Below are 15,237 nucleotides of genomic sequence, written 5' to 3'. Positions count from 1 at the left end.
AGAGGGATGTCTGCGGCGTGAAGAATTGCTCAAGTGCCGGTTTCCATGCAGCCATTCTGCAAATGGATGCTGAGCCCTCTAAGATTTGTGTGATCTACTCCCCAGAGGTAGGAGAATAAGTCAGAGCAAAGTCATTCCTCACGTACCCTGCAAAATAAAAGGACGTGCTTTACACCTCACGGGTGCAGAGGGCAAAGTCCTTCAAAAGTGTGTTCAGGGGTGTCACACATGAGTCATGTTTTAGGGTTTTTTATCCCTTAGCTGACTGTGTGACAGTGGATGCCACACACAGAGGGCTCAGGGACTCGGGGAGTCCCCCCACTCTGACCCTAAGGAGCTAACATGGGTGGACTTTCCGTCAGATCTGGGGACAGTTTGTGTGCCCTGCTGGGCAAGCCCAAGGGGTCAAGGGCGCGGCGCCTGCTTATTCTCAACAAACCGGCACCTCACGGCTTCTGAGCCACACACTGTCCCGATGCTTCTACTGATGCAGTAGGAGCTGGTGGGGGTGCTGCAGGGTGGAGCGGGGTGCACAGAGCCCACCCCGGTGTCTGCAAGCTGGGGACCGCACGCGGCACACGGCCTGCCTCCTTCCGTGCCCCTCTGGGTACGGCCCAGGCTCACAAATCAAGGCTCAGCCCCTGGAGTAGCCCCTGCCAGCCAGGACACACCGATCCCCTCCTGAGGGGGACACCTGCTCAGCTGTTCTGAGCTCCGGTTCCTGCAGGGGCCCCCTCCAATTTAAACAGAATTTACATTTCCTTGGGCAGGTTTAAGAGAAACCGTGCCCTGCAGTTAGAGGGCGACAGTGGTTTTTAAGGGCCACTGTGGAGTGGCCGTGCCGTGGGCGAGGTGACGGTGGTGACACATCAGGACCGACGCCCTCCGGAGCCGGCCACGTGCGGTGTCCAGCACCACCTACTGCACACTAGCGCGTGACTTGGGGCAAGTCAGTAGTGTCCCTCGGCCTGGGGACGCGCTGTGGTCTGCACAGCAGGGACAGTAACACCCGCCACGCGGGGACTTGTCTGTGTAAAGGAGGTGGCGTGAGCGAGGCACTCAACGATCGTCTGACTCGTAGCGAAACGCAGCGCGTGGCAGCCACGATTACCATGTGCCGTCTGAACTCTGTGGTCCAAGGAAAATGGCCGTGCTTTCCGTCCGCCCCGAGTCCCCTAAACCCTCACCTACGAGGGTCGCCCCAAGCCTGGGGCAGGCCGCCTCCCGAGGACTTTCTTCCACGTCTGTTTTCCCCTCCGCTTTCTCGTCCCGCTCGCTCCCCCGACCCCAAACTGATTCCAGCACTTCGGTTAACTTTGCTGCTACTCGCAGATTATTTGCCTGGTTGGGTTAAAAGGCTAGTGAGCAAACTGTCCCCGAGCCATCGGCCCCGTGTCTCCACGGGCCATCGCCACCCCAAGCAAGAGAAGGGACGGATGGACGCGCACCCTGTGAAGAACACGTTCTGTGACGGCAGTGCTCCGAGTCCGTGACTCGCACTCTGTCACCAGACCCTTCTGTGCCCACTTCACGGGGCTGTCCCAAGGGTCAGAGCAGGAAATGGCCTGAAAAGAGCCACCTGCCAGCAGGCGATCGGTGAGCACCCAGCAGACGCGGCTCCCCTCCCACCCTCGCCCTGTGGCCTCGAGCCCAGCAAGGAGAACGTCGGTTTTCTGCCCATGCTGTCCCCTCTCAGACGCCTGACGGTGGCCAAGCCAGATCAACACAAGGTTTGGGGGCGGCGGCCTGGTCCCGTGCTCTCCTCATGATTCTAGTAGATAATGGATTACTAGGAACGAGAAGCTTCTAGAAACGGGAAGCTTCTAGGAACGGGAGTGTGACCAAGTAGGAGCCGTAGCCATCAGCACTGACTCCCTGCTGAACACCCGCCCCCTGGGGAAGGGCACTTTTGCATAGAACCCCGGGACCCAGCTGTGCCAGAGCCAAGAGCAGAAGTCGGGGTGGCCCGAATTCTTCTGGCTCCCGCGTCTCCGAGGCCGGTTTCCCAGAGAAACGCTGGTTCCGTGCTTCCGTCAGGATCAAGTTCAGTGTGTTTTATTCCGCCGCGTGTGAGAACCGTTCGCGGAGGGCGGTGCTGTGCCCGTTCCCAGCTCCGAGGACCGGGTCCCCTCGGGAGACCACGTGGGGCAGGCGCGTTAGTCGTCCAGCGAGGTGGGGACTGCTTTCTCCCGCTCAGAGGGGCGAAGAGCCGCGGGAGGGAGAAGCACAAGCTTCTCGCCGGGCGCGCGGCTCCTCCAGCCGGGCAGGGGGCTGGCCTCGGCTCTTCGTTTGCAGAAGCACGAGGGGAGAGGGCAGGGTCGTGTGCAGGCCCTCGTCGGCCAGATCTGGGTGAAAGGACCGGCAGGGCCCTCGACGGTTAGCTACCGTCTCAGAAAACCTTCGGAACACTTTTGTGATCAGTGGCTCATCTATGGCCCAGTCACACGCCGGTATCGTCATCGTCACAGACCTGCGTAAAGGCTAAGTAACCCACGCTGGGGCGCCACGCAGGCGCAGGGAACGGCTGTGAGCAGCCGTGCGAGGGCGGAGGACAGCCCGTGTGGCTGCGGAACCAGACTCTGCCAGAGGGGCGGGTGGGCACATCCACCCCGAGTGACCCCAGTGGCCAGAAAGAATTACGGTAGCTTGTAAAGTGACTCATTCACTCCGCGGGGGTCCTCTGGGCTCAGAGACCATTCGTCTGGCTGGTTTATCAGGGATTTAGCCGTTGACAGTGGCGAGGGACTCTGATGACCCAGAGATTTGCTTTAGGGTCACTGGCAGAGGGCCGTGGTTTTGGAGTTGCACTGTCCACGTGTGCGCATATGTGTGGATGCGCGCGCGTGTGGGGGTTGCACGGAAGTGCTGGACGTGAATCTACTGTCCCCATCTCCCACGGGACAGCTCGCAGTCCTGGGCGAGTCCCGCCCCCTCCGGCCTCAGATTCTTCGGTGGAGAAGGAGGCGGTGGGTGGAAGCGCTCCGCCTCGTCTTCCCCCTGCGAAATCTGGCCGGGTCCCCGAGGCTCCAGGGCTGCTCGGGAGCTGTGGCTTCAGAGGCTCCGCTTCCTCCTCCTCATGCCCATTATTTGGGAGGCAGGTCGGACGCCCCCACACGTGTGCGGAAACCCAGACGGCTCACTGTGTACACAGGAGTCCTCCGCCCCTTCTCCTCCGCGGCAGTCAGCTCTGAAACTGCACTTTGTCCAGGAGTGCCGCCTCTCCTCCCTCCTCCCTCCCTCCGAACCCCCCCCCCCAACTTCTCTCTCTCTCTCTCTCTCTCTTCTGTTCATGTGCTATTTCACACGCAGCAAGTTTGGGAGTTATTTCCTCTTTCTCATCCCAATTTAAATGGGAACCAGAGTATCTCTTTTTAGATTTTGTAAATATGTAGAAACACGAAACGACCCAACAATTTTCCTCTGGCCCTTCTGTCCCCTTAGTCAACAAATAACATGTGTTCTCTTTCATACATGACAGAGAATGTAACATGTCTGGGGAGCGTGAGCAAGGGGTCATTTGCAAAATTGCCTTATTATCCTATTACTCTCCAGAAGCAAGTCTGTGACTTTTAGTCTCCGGGTGGTGGAGTTACACGCGATCGGCCCTTACGTGTATCTCTTGGTGGCTCGTTTACTGTGAAGTTAGAAGGAAAGACAGATGTTTAAAGGGGGAGCGTCCATCTTCCCAAGCGGCATTTTAAAGCCACCATTTCTGCAGGAACATGGGGTGAGGACAGGGCTGCAGGCTCCAGGGCCACCTCGGAGGCCATGCCAGGACAAGAGGCGTTTGTCAGCCGCCAGTTTGAGTGGGGGCGGAGGGCAGTGCCCAGTGGATGGCCCACCAACCCCCCTGCCCCCCGCAGCGGCGTTTCTTGGACTGAGGCTGGTCACGCCTCATTAGTGGGTCATCAGATCAATTTAGTGGGTCATGACCAGGAATTTTAAGAAAACGTGAAATAAATTAGGCTGAAGCAGAAGAGAACAGGAAATATCAGAGAGCGTGGCATGGAGGAGGTCGGTACCCTCTGGTGTGTGTGCGACGGGGCCGTGTTTGCTACATCAGCTTGCAGCGAGGGCGACGTGTTTGCTACATCAAGTTGCAGTGCAACATTATCTCTTACCGCGGGTCACAGCTAAAAACATTTGCGAGCCATGGCCTTGGAGACACGCAGCCCAACGCACATGTCTTGGTGCCGGCTTCAAAGTAACTTTGTAATCGAAAGGAAAAGGAATTCTTTCGAATGGGAAAAGCACCTCACAACCCTACTTTTAAACCATTTCTAAGTTATTCCGGTTTCTACTTTTCCTCCTCCGAAAAATAACTCAGTCGAATCCCTCCTCTCAATGCAAGCCCGAGGCAGACATGAGGTCAGGCTGGTCCTTCTCCCCTGGGGGCACCCTGCCCCCCCCCCCCGCCTAGGTGCCCCCCCACGTTGTTCATTCTCTTCCTTTTTGTAATCATATTCTCACGAGACCGCCAAAGGCCTCGCGCGACAGTATAGATGACTGATGAGGCTGTGAGGAGCCGGTGCTTCTATTCTAGCCAAATATTAAACCTCGTGCCCTATAAAGGAATCTCATAGAATTTAGCTACAGGGGGAGAAAAGAGAGAAATTCACAAAGAGTGTTTTCCCAGCACGCGTGAGGCCCTACTTCCTTCCGCCTACCAATATCCCCTTCATAAGTCTCCTTTTTTGCAGAAAAATAATAGGTGTGGTTTCTTCCCCCATGGATTTGTAACAGACAAGTTCGGTGTGCTTCTTTCAAATAGTTATTTATGAAACTGTCTTCCCATAAAATCTTTTGAGAGGAAATATATTTGTCTTACTCAACTTTGTATTTATCTTAGACCCAACTTACTGCCTGGCAAATCTGAGGTCCTCAATTAGCGGCAGTTAATGATTACTTATTACACAATCATGCTGCTCCGTCGCACATGTGGTGGTATTATTCCTCGGCGTCAAGCTAATAAGAGTCCAAAGGCATGTTTTTTTTTTCCCCCTGAATATAGGAGTATTTTTGTAAAGCCTCCGCACACTTGTCACAGAATAATAATGACAATTTTTAAAGAGCGCCCATTCATTGAGTATGTGACGCGCCGCGTGCCAGGCCCTAGTACCTTCCCACCGAGTCTCATTTCTTTCTTGCACAGCCTCCTCAGTAGAGGCTTGTATCTGCCATACCCTGAATGCCACGCATATGATTTTACAGAGGAGAAAACTCGTCAAGAGAGAACGACAACCTGCCCGTAAGACGCGGATACGAAGCAGCGAAGACAGGACTCAAATCCAGAAGGCCGTGTGCCTCCTGGTTTCGCGTTTCCTAACCCTTCGGTCGTCATTAAAACGGTCATTTTTGTTTTCACGTTCAAGTTCCTTGCCTGTCTTCTTAAACACCAGGAAGGTTGTCTGTGTTCTTCATGGAAAAACACAGATTGTCACAGGGAGCGACACACTCAGACACCTCCGGCCTGACCGTGCCAGCTCAGCAGCCTGATGTCCCACCTTCAGATGCAGTGATAAGGGACGGGAGAGAAACGAGGGGACTGTCGGCGGTCCCTACTGCACGCTGGTGGCATTCTAGTGACTTGTTGGGGTCCGTTCACATAACTTCTTGTTTCCACGTGTGAATCACAGCGCCTAAGGGTCCGCTGCGCAAAGCACTGTTTCCATTTGCTTTTTCTCAAGGCGCCTGGTCCCCGGGTCCATCTACACTTAACAGAGACCCTTTAAGTGAAAAGCCTGCTTTGTGTTGTCCTCCTCTCAGAGATTTAAAAATCTCCCCCGAGGCGATCAGAGACCACGAAGATTAAGCAGGCACATCGCCCACGTCACCCCTCACTCCACGACGGCCAAAGAAAGACACTGATTTTGTAAGATATACTTAGGAATCAAATCCAGAATTCACTTTTGTTTTTAAAACCGAGAGTGGAACCAGGGACTACCAAGCGTGGTCGGTTTGGGAGTCACTCTGAGAGTCTACCTTCTATGCAAACTTGCCCATATTAATTCCGTCTTAAGTTTCAGGAAATAAAATAATTATGTAGTTAAGCAGAGATCCTTATGCAAACAAGTCCCGTGTTTACAATGTACCAATCCATTAAAACCAACGACAGACATGGGTTCAGGGACCTGAAACCAGGGCCAAGTGGCCTCGCCCTGCCCACTTGCCGTCCCCCGTCCCCTGTCCCCCCCCATCCCCCGTGCGGTGACAGCAAACATCCTGCTGGAATTTGCTCCGAAAACAAACGCTTTACCAACCTAATATCAAGGTAAACAGGTAGTAAATACCGAGCCGATCGCACTAACCCACGGGATTACTTGCATTCTTAGGGTCTAAACACAACTGGGGGTTGCCATTTTTTCTTTCGAAACGGCACCATTATAATACAGCTCTGGACTGGATCATTTTTAAAAAGTTTACTCGGCTCTCTATCACACTGACTTCTGCTTCCCAGCCATAAAGCTGACTTAAAGAGAATACACAAAGCATTCCACTATTCTGAAAAAGAGAACTGTTTCCTGCATTTAACATTAAATCCACCCCCTGAAAAAACTTAAGAACTACACGGAATAAAGGCCTCTCTCGAGCTAAAGGCGAGTTGCCAAGTTCTGCTCTGCGAGTGGCTCAAAGAAGGAAGCGAGAAAAACGCGCGCCCGGCCCCGAGCGGCGGGGTCCTGGGCCGGGGTCCTGGGCCGCGGCGGCCGCACGTACCTTGAGCTCCCGGAAGAAGACGCTGCTCCTGGCCCACTCCACGATGGAGAAGAGCGTCTGGTCTGCCATCTTGCACATCAGCCCGAACGCGCTCAGCTTCTCGTGCTTGCTCCGGCTGGCTTGCTCTTGCTGCAAATAAGCCATGATTTTGGCTTGGACCTGGGGTTCGTCTGGCTCGCACTTCAAGAGTTCCAGGATCAGATGCGGGATGCTCGCGGGGGAGCCTGTCTGGTAGGCGTCCACGTAGGAGTAACCCATGATGGACTCCGGCGAGCTGGTGTAGGGGTCGGGGTACTCGGACTTGATGGCCCGGCTGGGGAAGTGGCCGTAGGCTTGGTAGCCTTGCAGGCTGCCGTGAGGCGGCATGGTCATGCTGATGGGGGACGTGACGAAGGGGCTCCGGTCGTAGTCTGTGGGAGGCAAGGCAGCGTGGCTCGGAGGTAGGCCTTTGGAGGCGGAATGGATGCTGTGCATGGCGGAGGAGATGCCCAGCTCGGAGGGCATGGCTTGGATCGCCTGCGACATGGCCTCCAGCTTCAGGCCGTTGGCGCGGATGAGGGCTTTCTTCTGCTGCTTCAGAGCTCTGTCTCTCTTGTACATCGGCCCAAATTTATTCCTTCCTCCGCGCATTCGGTCGGCCCTGACCGCTGTGGGGGAGAAGCAGGCGAGGGGGCAAATTAGATCTAAGTCGTCAGCGTCCCCCGATTGCCAGCTCTTGGAAACACTGAAAATCGGCCAGAAAAAAAAAAAGTGCCCTGTCTTCTAGTTATGAATTCTTTCCTCCAAGTGTGTTTGTCATCAAAAAGTATTTTGGGTACACAGGGCCCCATTAACCCTTTGGTGGACGGAAGAGATTTTCTAACCTTTGCCACACTTGGAGGATACTTTGTATTCCCAAGAAAGGCTATCAGTTTTTCTACTAAGTATCCGTTTCTATTCTGCTAGTTACATTGTGATTCTCTTTAACGGAAACTCAAACTGCCAAGAAGAAAAAAAAAAATCAAATAACCCATTTCTGGATTAAATCGTGAGAATTTTCCCTTTGAACATCGTCCTCCTTCAAAGCCGCGTTGGCTAGTTTGCTGCGAAAGGGCTGGGCCCATACCCTCCCTAGAAAATCATTTTCACCTGGACTTTAGCACACAGCAGCTATCCCCAGATATTGTTCTTGATTTAAGCAAGACTGGACATAATTAAAGCAAGTTCGTGTCCAAAGCTGTCGAGAGAGTCCACTGCCACAGTGCTGCGTGGAGTCTGGGGCCATGTCTAATAAGTTAGCCATTCTCTCTGAGCCCACAGTGGCCAATGGCAATTAGACAGAAACCAGCAACCTCTGACAGCTCGTGACATGTTGAAATGGCTGGAGGTTAAGTTTTTGAGCTTTTTATCTTAGGATTAGTATAGCATGAAAAATTTATTGTAAATAGTAGGTATCCAGACTACTGCACAAGATAATAAAGAGTTTTTCGTGTGGACGATAATTTATTGAATATTTAGTTGTTTCCAGTCACTGGTAAGGAGGTATGACTATGCACTACAAGCGGCTTACGGTTAAGAAGGCATACTTTAAGGCAAAGAAATGCAACTTTTTACTTTTGTTTCTAAAAAAAGAAATTAAATGGCATCCTATGAAGTCACAACATTCAATTTCTAACATTTTACTTTCTGGGTCTCCTACCATAGTAGCATCTACCACAGTATCTTGCTTTTTGAAAAATAATAAAGTGATTGGTGATAAATAAATTAACACGCATCAGCTAGTTTCAATGTCACTTAAAAGTAATACAGACTTAATGGTCCTCGTGACCCAAGTGGCTGCTTCTAGTGGGAAGGAATCCATTAGTAATTGAGCAGATTTACTGGAGAGTTTTTGAGTATTTCCATCAAGTCTGGGTCCCACATTACAGAAAAGCTCCAGCCACAGCCAGCCTGTGCCTCGTTGATCAAAGAAAATGCGCCCTCGTACCTGGCACCTGTCAGAGATCCGTATTCCTGTCTATCACATTATCTGCAGTACATTTAATCTGTGAGAGTCAGGTGAGAGCCTGAAGAACAGCAACACTCCACAGGAGCCTGGGAACCACCAGTTATTTTCAGCAGTGACACACTCGCTTTACCACCTCCCCGTGCACACGCCACACGTACAGGGCACGGGCTCTGTGCTCTCAGCATGCAGTTTAATGTGGCTTCTGAGAAACCGCCCCCTTGTCCTTGTCCCAACATTGCTACTGGTTTCATAGTTCGGTATGTTTCCTGCTTCTCGACTTTTTTTTTAATTTTTATTTTGCAGGCTCAGTCATTATCTCAAAAAAAAAAGAAAGAAAGAAAGAAAGAAAGAAAGAAAGAAAGAAAGGAACGTGCTTTCCCACCGTCAAAAATGATACTCTGTGAGAAACTCCTTTTGACCACTGAAAGCTTTGACCTTTGCCCAGGAATCATGAAATCAATAGCTACAGTTATGACAAGCACACCTATTAGAAAAGCTCCAAATCAAACTTTCACTAGTGCATCCTGATTTGAAAACTTAAATTAAGGGCTTTTTAATTTTTTTTTGCAAGTTATTTGTATTTGTTCTCAGTTGGATCACTTGAGTCTTGTTTTCATCTAGCACAGTCTTTTTAGTGTCAAATGCGTCCACTTCTCAAATAAAAAAAAGAGGTGGGCACAGCTGATATTTAAAATCCCCCCGCCCCCCGTGATTTCACCAGCATTAGTAAGGAGACTCAGGCACCTCTGCTGACACAGTATAAAAACTCTTACGTTACTGTCAACGGTATTACAATAGTTAGGGAAACAGTGGTACTACATTACAAGTACAATGTTGTTTTAAATCCTAGGTCCTTGGAGTTCTAACAGGAAGTAGTATTTAGAAGACTCTTACCTTCCAGCTTCATTCCAACACTTAGACATTTTTGAAACCGACAGTAAGGACAACGCTTTCTCTGTGTTTTGTCTATTTGGCAGTTCTGGTTTTCTATACATGTGTACCTTTTATTGTTTTGGACTGTTCGCTTAAAAAAACCCTATAAGACAGAGAAAACAGTGAGACATGTTACAGATATAATACCCGTCTCTCCATTGTTTCATTTAAGGAAGTCAGCAGTAAATCTTTTCATTGCACCGTTTGAGCCTCTATGTGGGTCTGTGGTTTGTTTTACATTTTAACAAGATGAACCCCCAAAACAATGTCAGGCTAGAGTGGAGGTTTTCCTGGCATCGGAGTTATATTCCTGAAGAATTACATCAAATCTTGTGAAGATCTGGCTACACACCATTCCATCTCAACAGTCAGAAGAAAGTACATTGTATATTGACCAGTGCCTTTTTTTTTAAATCTGTTTTTCTATTAACCTTCATGTCTAGATAGAGGTATTTGTGATGATTGCACTGTTTTTAAGTAGTCCGATATAATTTCAGCAAGAGACTATTGCAAAACGCCAGTGGAAAAACTGAATAGCAAAACATCTCAGATCTTTTACAAATGTCAACATTAGGTAGTTAAAATCAAAAAGATTTAAAGAGCAAAATGGGAACATGTTCACAATTCCACCAGAATGCATTCCAGTATGAGAACTCTGTTAAAAAAAAAAAAAAAAAAAAAAGATGAAACTATGGCAAAGCATGTACAGCAGAGAGCTGAATTTTAGCAGCGTACGCTTTCCCTATATTTCACTCAAGAAGTTAATTGAAAATAAAACCTGTAGCTTTACAATATAATTACAGCTTTACCAGGATGCTATATTCTTTCTGTTTATCCAACCAGCCATAAAGTGAAACGATCTGACTTTGTTATCGAGAATGAAGGGGTTTTCCTGGCACTGATTTGAGTAATTGTACTGAGTTTTCTACTTTAAAAAAAATGTTAAAAAACAGCGAGTATCAAATTTACTGGGAATATATAAAAAACATCTGAGATAAATCCTTAATGTCTAGTTGATATTATTAGTAACCACGTAGTCTATTTTATATATTAAAACTCCTTGCATTTAAATAGGTCATATAATATATTTATGAAACTATTATAAACTATGATCTGGTCTCTTGGGGTTTTTTTATGATACAAATTTCCAAAAATCTTAAAAATTATTTTTGGAATAAATCAGGATGAAATCATACAGTTGGGAATTTAGACTTTTATGTCTGTGGATAAAAAATGTTTAGACTTGCAGCACAGAATACTCTGAAGTTAAAAGGTATTTGGGAAATACTTTGTCATGTTTCCTCTCAAGAACAGCGAGGCTTTAAATGTATATAAGTCAAGCAAAATCAATATTTGGGACTGTTAGAAATGGAGAAGTCTTCCTACAGCTACATCACTTCACTACAATAAAATACCTCAAAGCCACGAGAGTGGCAAAGTTTTCTAAACAGTATACATTTCTTTGCCTTTCGAATGAAACCAGACACGTTTCTAAGGCTCAGCTCCCTGAGACTGACTCCCCTTCTTATTTTAAGCTGAGTCTAAAATGACAGCTCAAACTTGGCGTCAACAGGCAAGCCCACGGCGTATGTGTGTTCTGAACATCCATGCTATTTCTCAGGTAGGGGCGTGTGAGCTCACCTTGCAGCTTTCACAGGTGAGGAGCCCGTAGTGGTACCCAGACACTTTATCTCCACACACTGGACACAGCTCTTCCAGGTCTTCGTCATAGGAGTAATTCACCATTTTAAACTGAGACGCTGAAAGACGAGAGAAATGGACACGCGCGTCCAATTAATTTCCTGGGTAGGTTTTTATCCTGTGATGAAAAGCATTTGGATGATTGGTGGGCAAATGCCACCAGGTAAAATATAAAATAAAATTTTCACACAGGTGTACTTAAGAGAACTACTTTTTTTGCGGTGAAAGGAAAATAGCTTTTGGCATCAGTGAGCTGCAGTTCATGTATTTTTTAAATTTAAAAATAGTTCCAACGTCTTCTGTTAAATATTTCTGTGCTGGACACAAGTCTGCAAAGCAACCAATCAGACTAGAAACAGGAATCGCCTCAAGTAACAACTTTGGATCACTCTGAAATCTCCTCAAAGTTCCTGAAATGTCACCGTGGCCCCGGGAAGGGAAACAAGCAGGGGCGATGCGCCCCCACTCTTGAAGTGAGTTTGCAGCAAGCACCTCGCCGATAAGGACGGCGACGCAGATTCGCAAACACTTGGCCCAGAAACTCAGGCCCCAGAAACCTGGTCGTCAGCAGCCCCACTTCGCCGACAGCCTGGGGCTCGCAGCCCTGGGCCCCGCCGGCCTAGTGCAGAGGCCACTTCCGTGGGGACAGGGCTCCCGGTCTGGGTACTTTCATCTGCGCCCATGTGAAAATCTCCTGAAAAAGGAAAAGGAAAAAAGGGAGGACGCCCGGACGGGGGTGGAGAAAAGAGGAAAAGAGACACAGAAGGGTCTGGTTTCCTCGCAAAGCATTGAAGTCCTGTAATGAACCTCACATGTTTCCGACCATCACTGCGAAATGTAAACACCCCGAGATCGCCCTGTAAAGTTACCGAAATCAGGCCGCGGGGGTCGGGTGACCGTCTTGCTCCGCCGCAGCCCCGGCCCCGCCGCGGCGTCTCGGCAGCGGGGAGGTGGGTGTCTGAGCGCGGGCACGGCAGTGGCCAGGAGGCCCCGGGTCATACTGGGTCCGGTCCCCCTGGGACGCGGCGCCCACGCGGCGGAGACGGAGGGCGGAGGGCGAGGGGCAGGTCGAGCCGCCGGCACCGCGCGCCCTCGGGCACCGTCCTGTGAACCCCGGGGGCCACTCCGCCCTTGCTCAACTTCAGCCAACACCACACCGGCGCGCAAACAGCGAGTCCCGTTTGTTTTAAGTTAATCAGTGGCGTTTGCAGAGGGAGCGGTGGGGGACCGGGGACCGATGACCGGCCAGTTTCCTGATTTGTTTACCGAAAAAGAGAAAAGTAGTACTCACCCATTCCCAGAGCACCCGGCCACTGTCGCCACAGAGGCCCCCTTGCCAATGACTTGCTTTTCCCCTCTCTGTCTTTTAAGTAAAGTTCTTTCTTCTCTTAAGGATTTTGCGGGACCCCGGAAAGGGCTGTGGGGAAGGAGAGGTGTCACCGAGCTCCCAACATCGGCCGGCCGAGTTGAGCCGCCTCTCGCCGACGCGGAGCCCGGGGCCGGGGCAGAGTTTGGGGACGGGGATCGGGGAAAAGGTGTTGGAGCAGAGCTGGTCCCCGCGACGCAGAAATTAGGGGACGCTGCGTGCGGTCCTCCAGCGACGCCAGCCTGGGTCCCGCCCTCAAGCGGGCCGCGCTCGGTTTGGGGGGACCTGGGGCTTTGGGGAAGGCTGACGGTTTGAGAAGTTCCTTTACAGCCCCATCTCTCCTAAAGCTCGTGACTATTGTTTGAGGCATGTTTTAGAGACTGAAGAAAAGTGCGCTTTGCCGAGTGTGTTTTCTGGTTCCCTAGGGACCCCAAAGTAAACTAACTTAGCATCCAAGGAGCACAGAGGCCGTCGGTACCCACCGCGGGGATCCAGCGGCGAAAATTCAAAGACAGAGGCCGTGCGGGGGGACCGGGGCCGCGGTGCGACACCCGGGCTCCTTCCAGAGTTTGCCGGGTGCTGTTACCCAGGCTGGGGTTTGGAGAACCGAATCCGTCGGGGACAAAGAAGTCCCCGTCTCGAAAACGTGGAGGGGACCGTGGGGGCCTTGGACAGCCGGGGCCGCAGTGGGAGACGCGCCGAGAATTCTCGTCTCCCGAAGTCGGCAGCGCGGCGCTGTCCCGGACCCGGCAGAGTCCTCCCCAACCCGTTGGGCTGTGGCGCGTCCCCAGCTGAGACCAAAGCAGACGCGGCAGTGAGTCCCCGTCCCCAGGGCGTCCTCTCGGGCCGCGTGGCCTGGAGGCAGCCGTGCCCAGGCGCTTCGCACGCTGCCTTCGCCCCCGGGGCTGCGCGCGGGACGCGCGGCTCTTCCGGAGCCCGGGCGCGGGCAGAGCGAACTCTGCTTGGGGGCGGTCGGTCGAGTAGGGACGCCCCGCTCGAACTCTACGATGGCATTTCCCTCCCATCTCCCCCAAACCCTCTTTTCCTGTCTCCCCGACTTCTGGCTCCGGCGTCTGCCGGAGTCGCTTGGAATCGCGCGCCGGGAGGAGCAGCAGGAATTTCCCCTTTGGACCCAAGAATCGCGCCGGCCTCGCGGGCGCCCAACCCACCGTCCCTCTCGGCTGCTGGTGGCGGAGAGTTTCGGACCCGGCTTCCCGGCGCCGCGCCCCCCCCCCACGTCCCACACTTCGCGGGGATTCCAGGTACCAGCAGGAAAACCCTTTGGGCCACCCGGGACCTCCCGTAGCTGACGCACGAGTTAGTCTCAGCGTCCTCAGCCCAGGCGACGTCCACAGCCCTTCCTGGAGGACCGGAGACCCCAGGATGGCGAGGAGTAACCTGCCCCCGGCTTGGCGCGCCCCCCCCCCCCAGCCGCCCCCTTGGCCCGGATCTCTGCGCCCACACCTCCCCGGCCCTTTCAAGTTCGTCCACCGGGACGGCAGGAAGCGTTCCGGGATCACAGGCCCGCACATCCTGCGCGCGGGAAGGGGCGAGGATGGAAGGGCACGGGCGACTCTTCCTAGCATTGTCCCCTCCCCGGCCCAGCGTCGCCACGACCAACTTCTGAAGGCTCCGGACAGCCGGAGCTCGTGCGGCTGTTTGAGAACGCGGCGAGAACGCGGCGAGAACGCGGCCCGCGGGACCTCGCCGTTTTGTTAGCGCTCGAAACCGGGAAGATCACTGGACCCCGCGGTCCCGTCCCACCGACTGCGGACCAGGCTGCACCGCCCCGCCCGTCCGCGGGACCAGCCGGAGCACGCGGTCGGGATCGACTTCGGTCCTCCCGTTCTGCCTGCAGGGCTGCAGTCGTAGCCCGGGGCGCGCCTGGGCTCCGGACGTGCCCACCCCCATTCTAACGCCTAACACCAGCCTTGCTGGGGGCACCTCTTGTGCCCTCCACGCAAAGGCACTAGTTCCCTGGCCACCGACTGCTGTGACTGAGACCCTGCTCGGGTTTCCAGGGCGACACCCCACGTCTTGGAACGACCTTCCCTTCCCACGTCCCTTCGGCCGAAGCCGCCGGCTCGGGTTGCCGGGGAGCTGGAAGCGCCTCTCAATTGGAAGCGGCCGATTAGGCATCGCGTGGAGAACCCCCCACCGCGCATGGTTCGAGAGCCTGAAACTTCGGTGCCGGCCCTGCGGCGGGGCCTGCCGCCTGCGCCGTCCCCTCCAGGTGCGCGGAGCGCGGGGCGCGGTGGCCGCCGGAGCCCGAGCGCCGCGCCCGCTTACCTTGCATGTTTTCCGGCATCTGCCCCTGGTCCCCATGCGACCGCGCCAGTCCCAGGGCTTCCGTTTCCACTTTGGGCAGCATGACAAGGCGGCCGCGGGCGGGGAGAGGGGCTCGGTGGCGTCCGCAAGACCCGCACCTGGGCACGGCCGCCCGGATTCCACGCCGGCAAGAAGGAGGCAGCGCCGCCCGGGGGGGCCTGCTCGTCCGCTCGCTGGCAGGAGCGCGCCTCCGCCGCCTCCCGGCTGC

General features: G+C 53.0%; 1 protein-coding gene across 5 annotated transcripts in view; it reads right to left on the bottom strand.

Moving 5' to 3' along the window:
• Nucleotides 1–15,237, bottom strand: part of NR5A2 (nuclear receptor subfamily 5 group A member 2) — an 86,333-nt gene that overhangs the window by 61,184 nt on the left and 9,912 nt on the right. For 2 of the 5 annotated variants that reach the window (XM_011367250.1, XM_011367247.2), the window contains exons 2-5: nt 14,991–15,127; nt 11,276–11,394; nt 9,596–9,737; nt 6,715–7,361 (exon numbers count right to left, since the gene is read on the bottom strand). In XM_011367250.1, the coding sequence (XP_011365552.1) occupies nt 6,715–7,361; nt 9,596–9,737; nt 11,276–11,394; nt 14,991–15,072 (990 nt within the window). In that variant the 5' untranslated portion in view covers nt 15,073–15,127. The remainder of the gene's footprint in view (nt 1–6,714; nt 7,362–9,595; nt 9,738–11,275; nt 11,395–14,990; nt 15,128–15,237) is intronic. The other 3 variants (XM_011367248.1, XM_011367249.1, XM_011367252.1) reach the window with 2 other exon arrangements.

This window comes from Pteropus vampyrus, unplaced genomic scaffold (assembly GCF_000151845.1).
Source record: "Pteropus vampyrus isolate Shadow unplaced genomic scaffold, Pvam_2.0 Scaffold131, whole genome shotgun sequence".
NCBI classification, from domain to species: domain Eukaryota; kingdom Metazoa; phylum Chordata; class Mammalia; order Chiroptera; family Pteropodidae; genus Pteropus; species Pteropus vampyrus.
The sequence above is the reverse complement of the archived record's forward strand: the minus strand, read 5'-3'. Positions and strand labels throughout refer to the sequence as shown.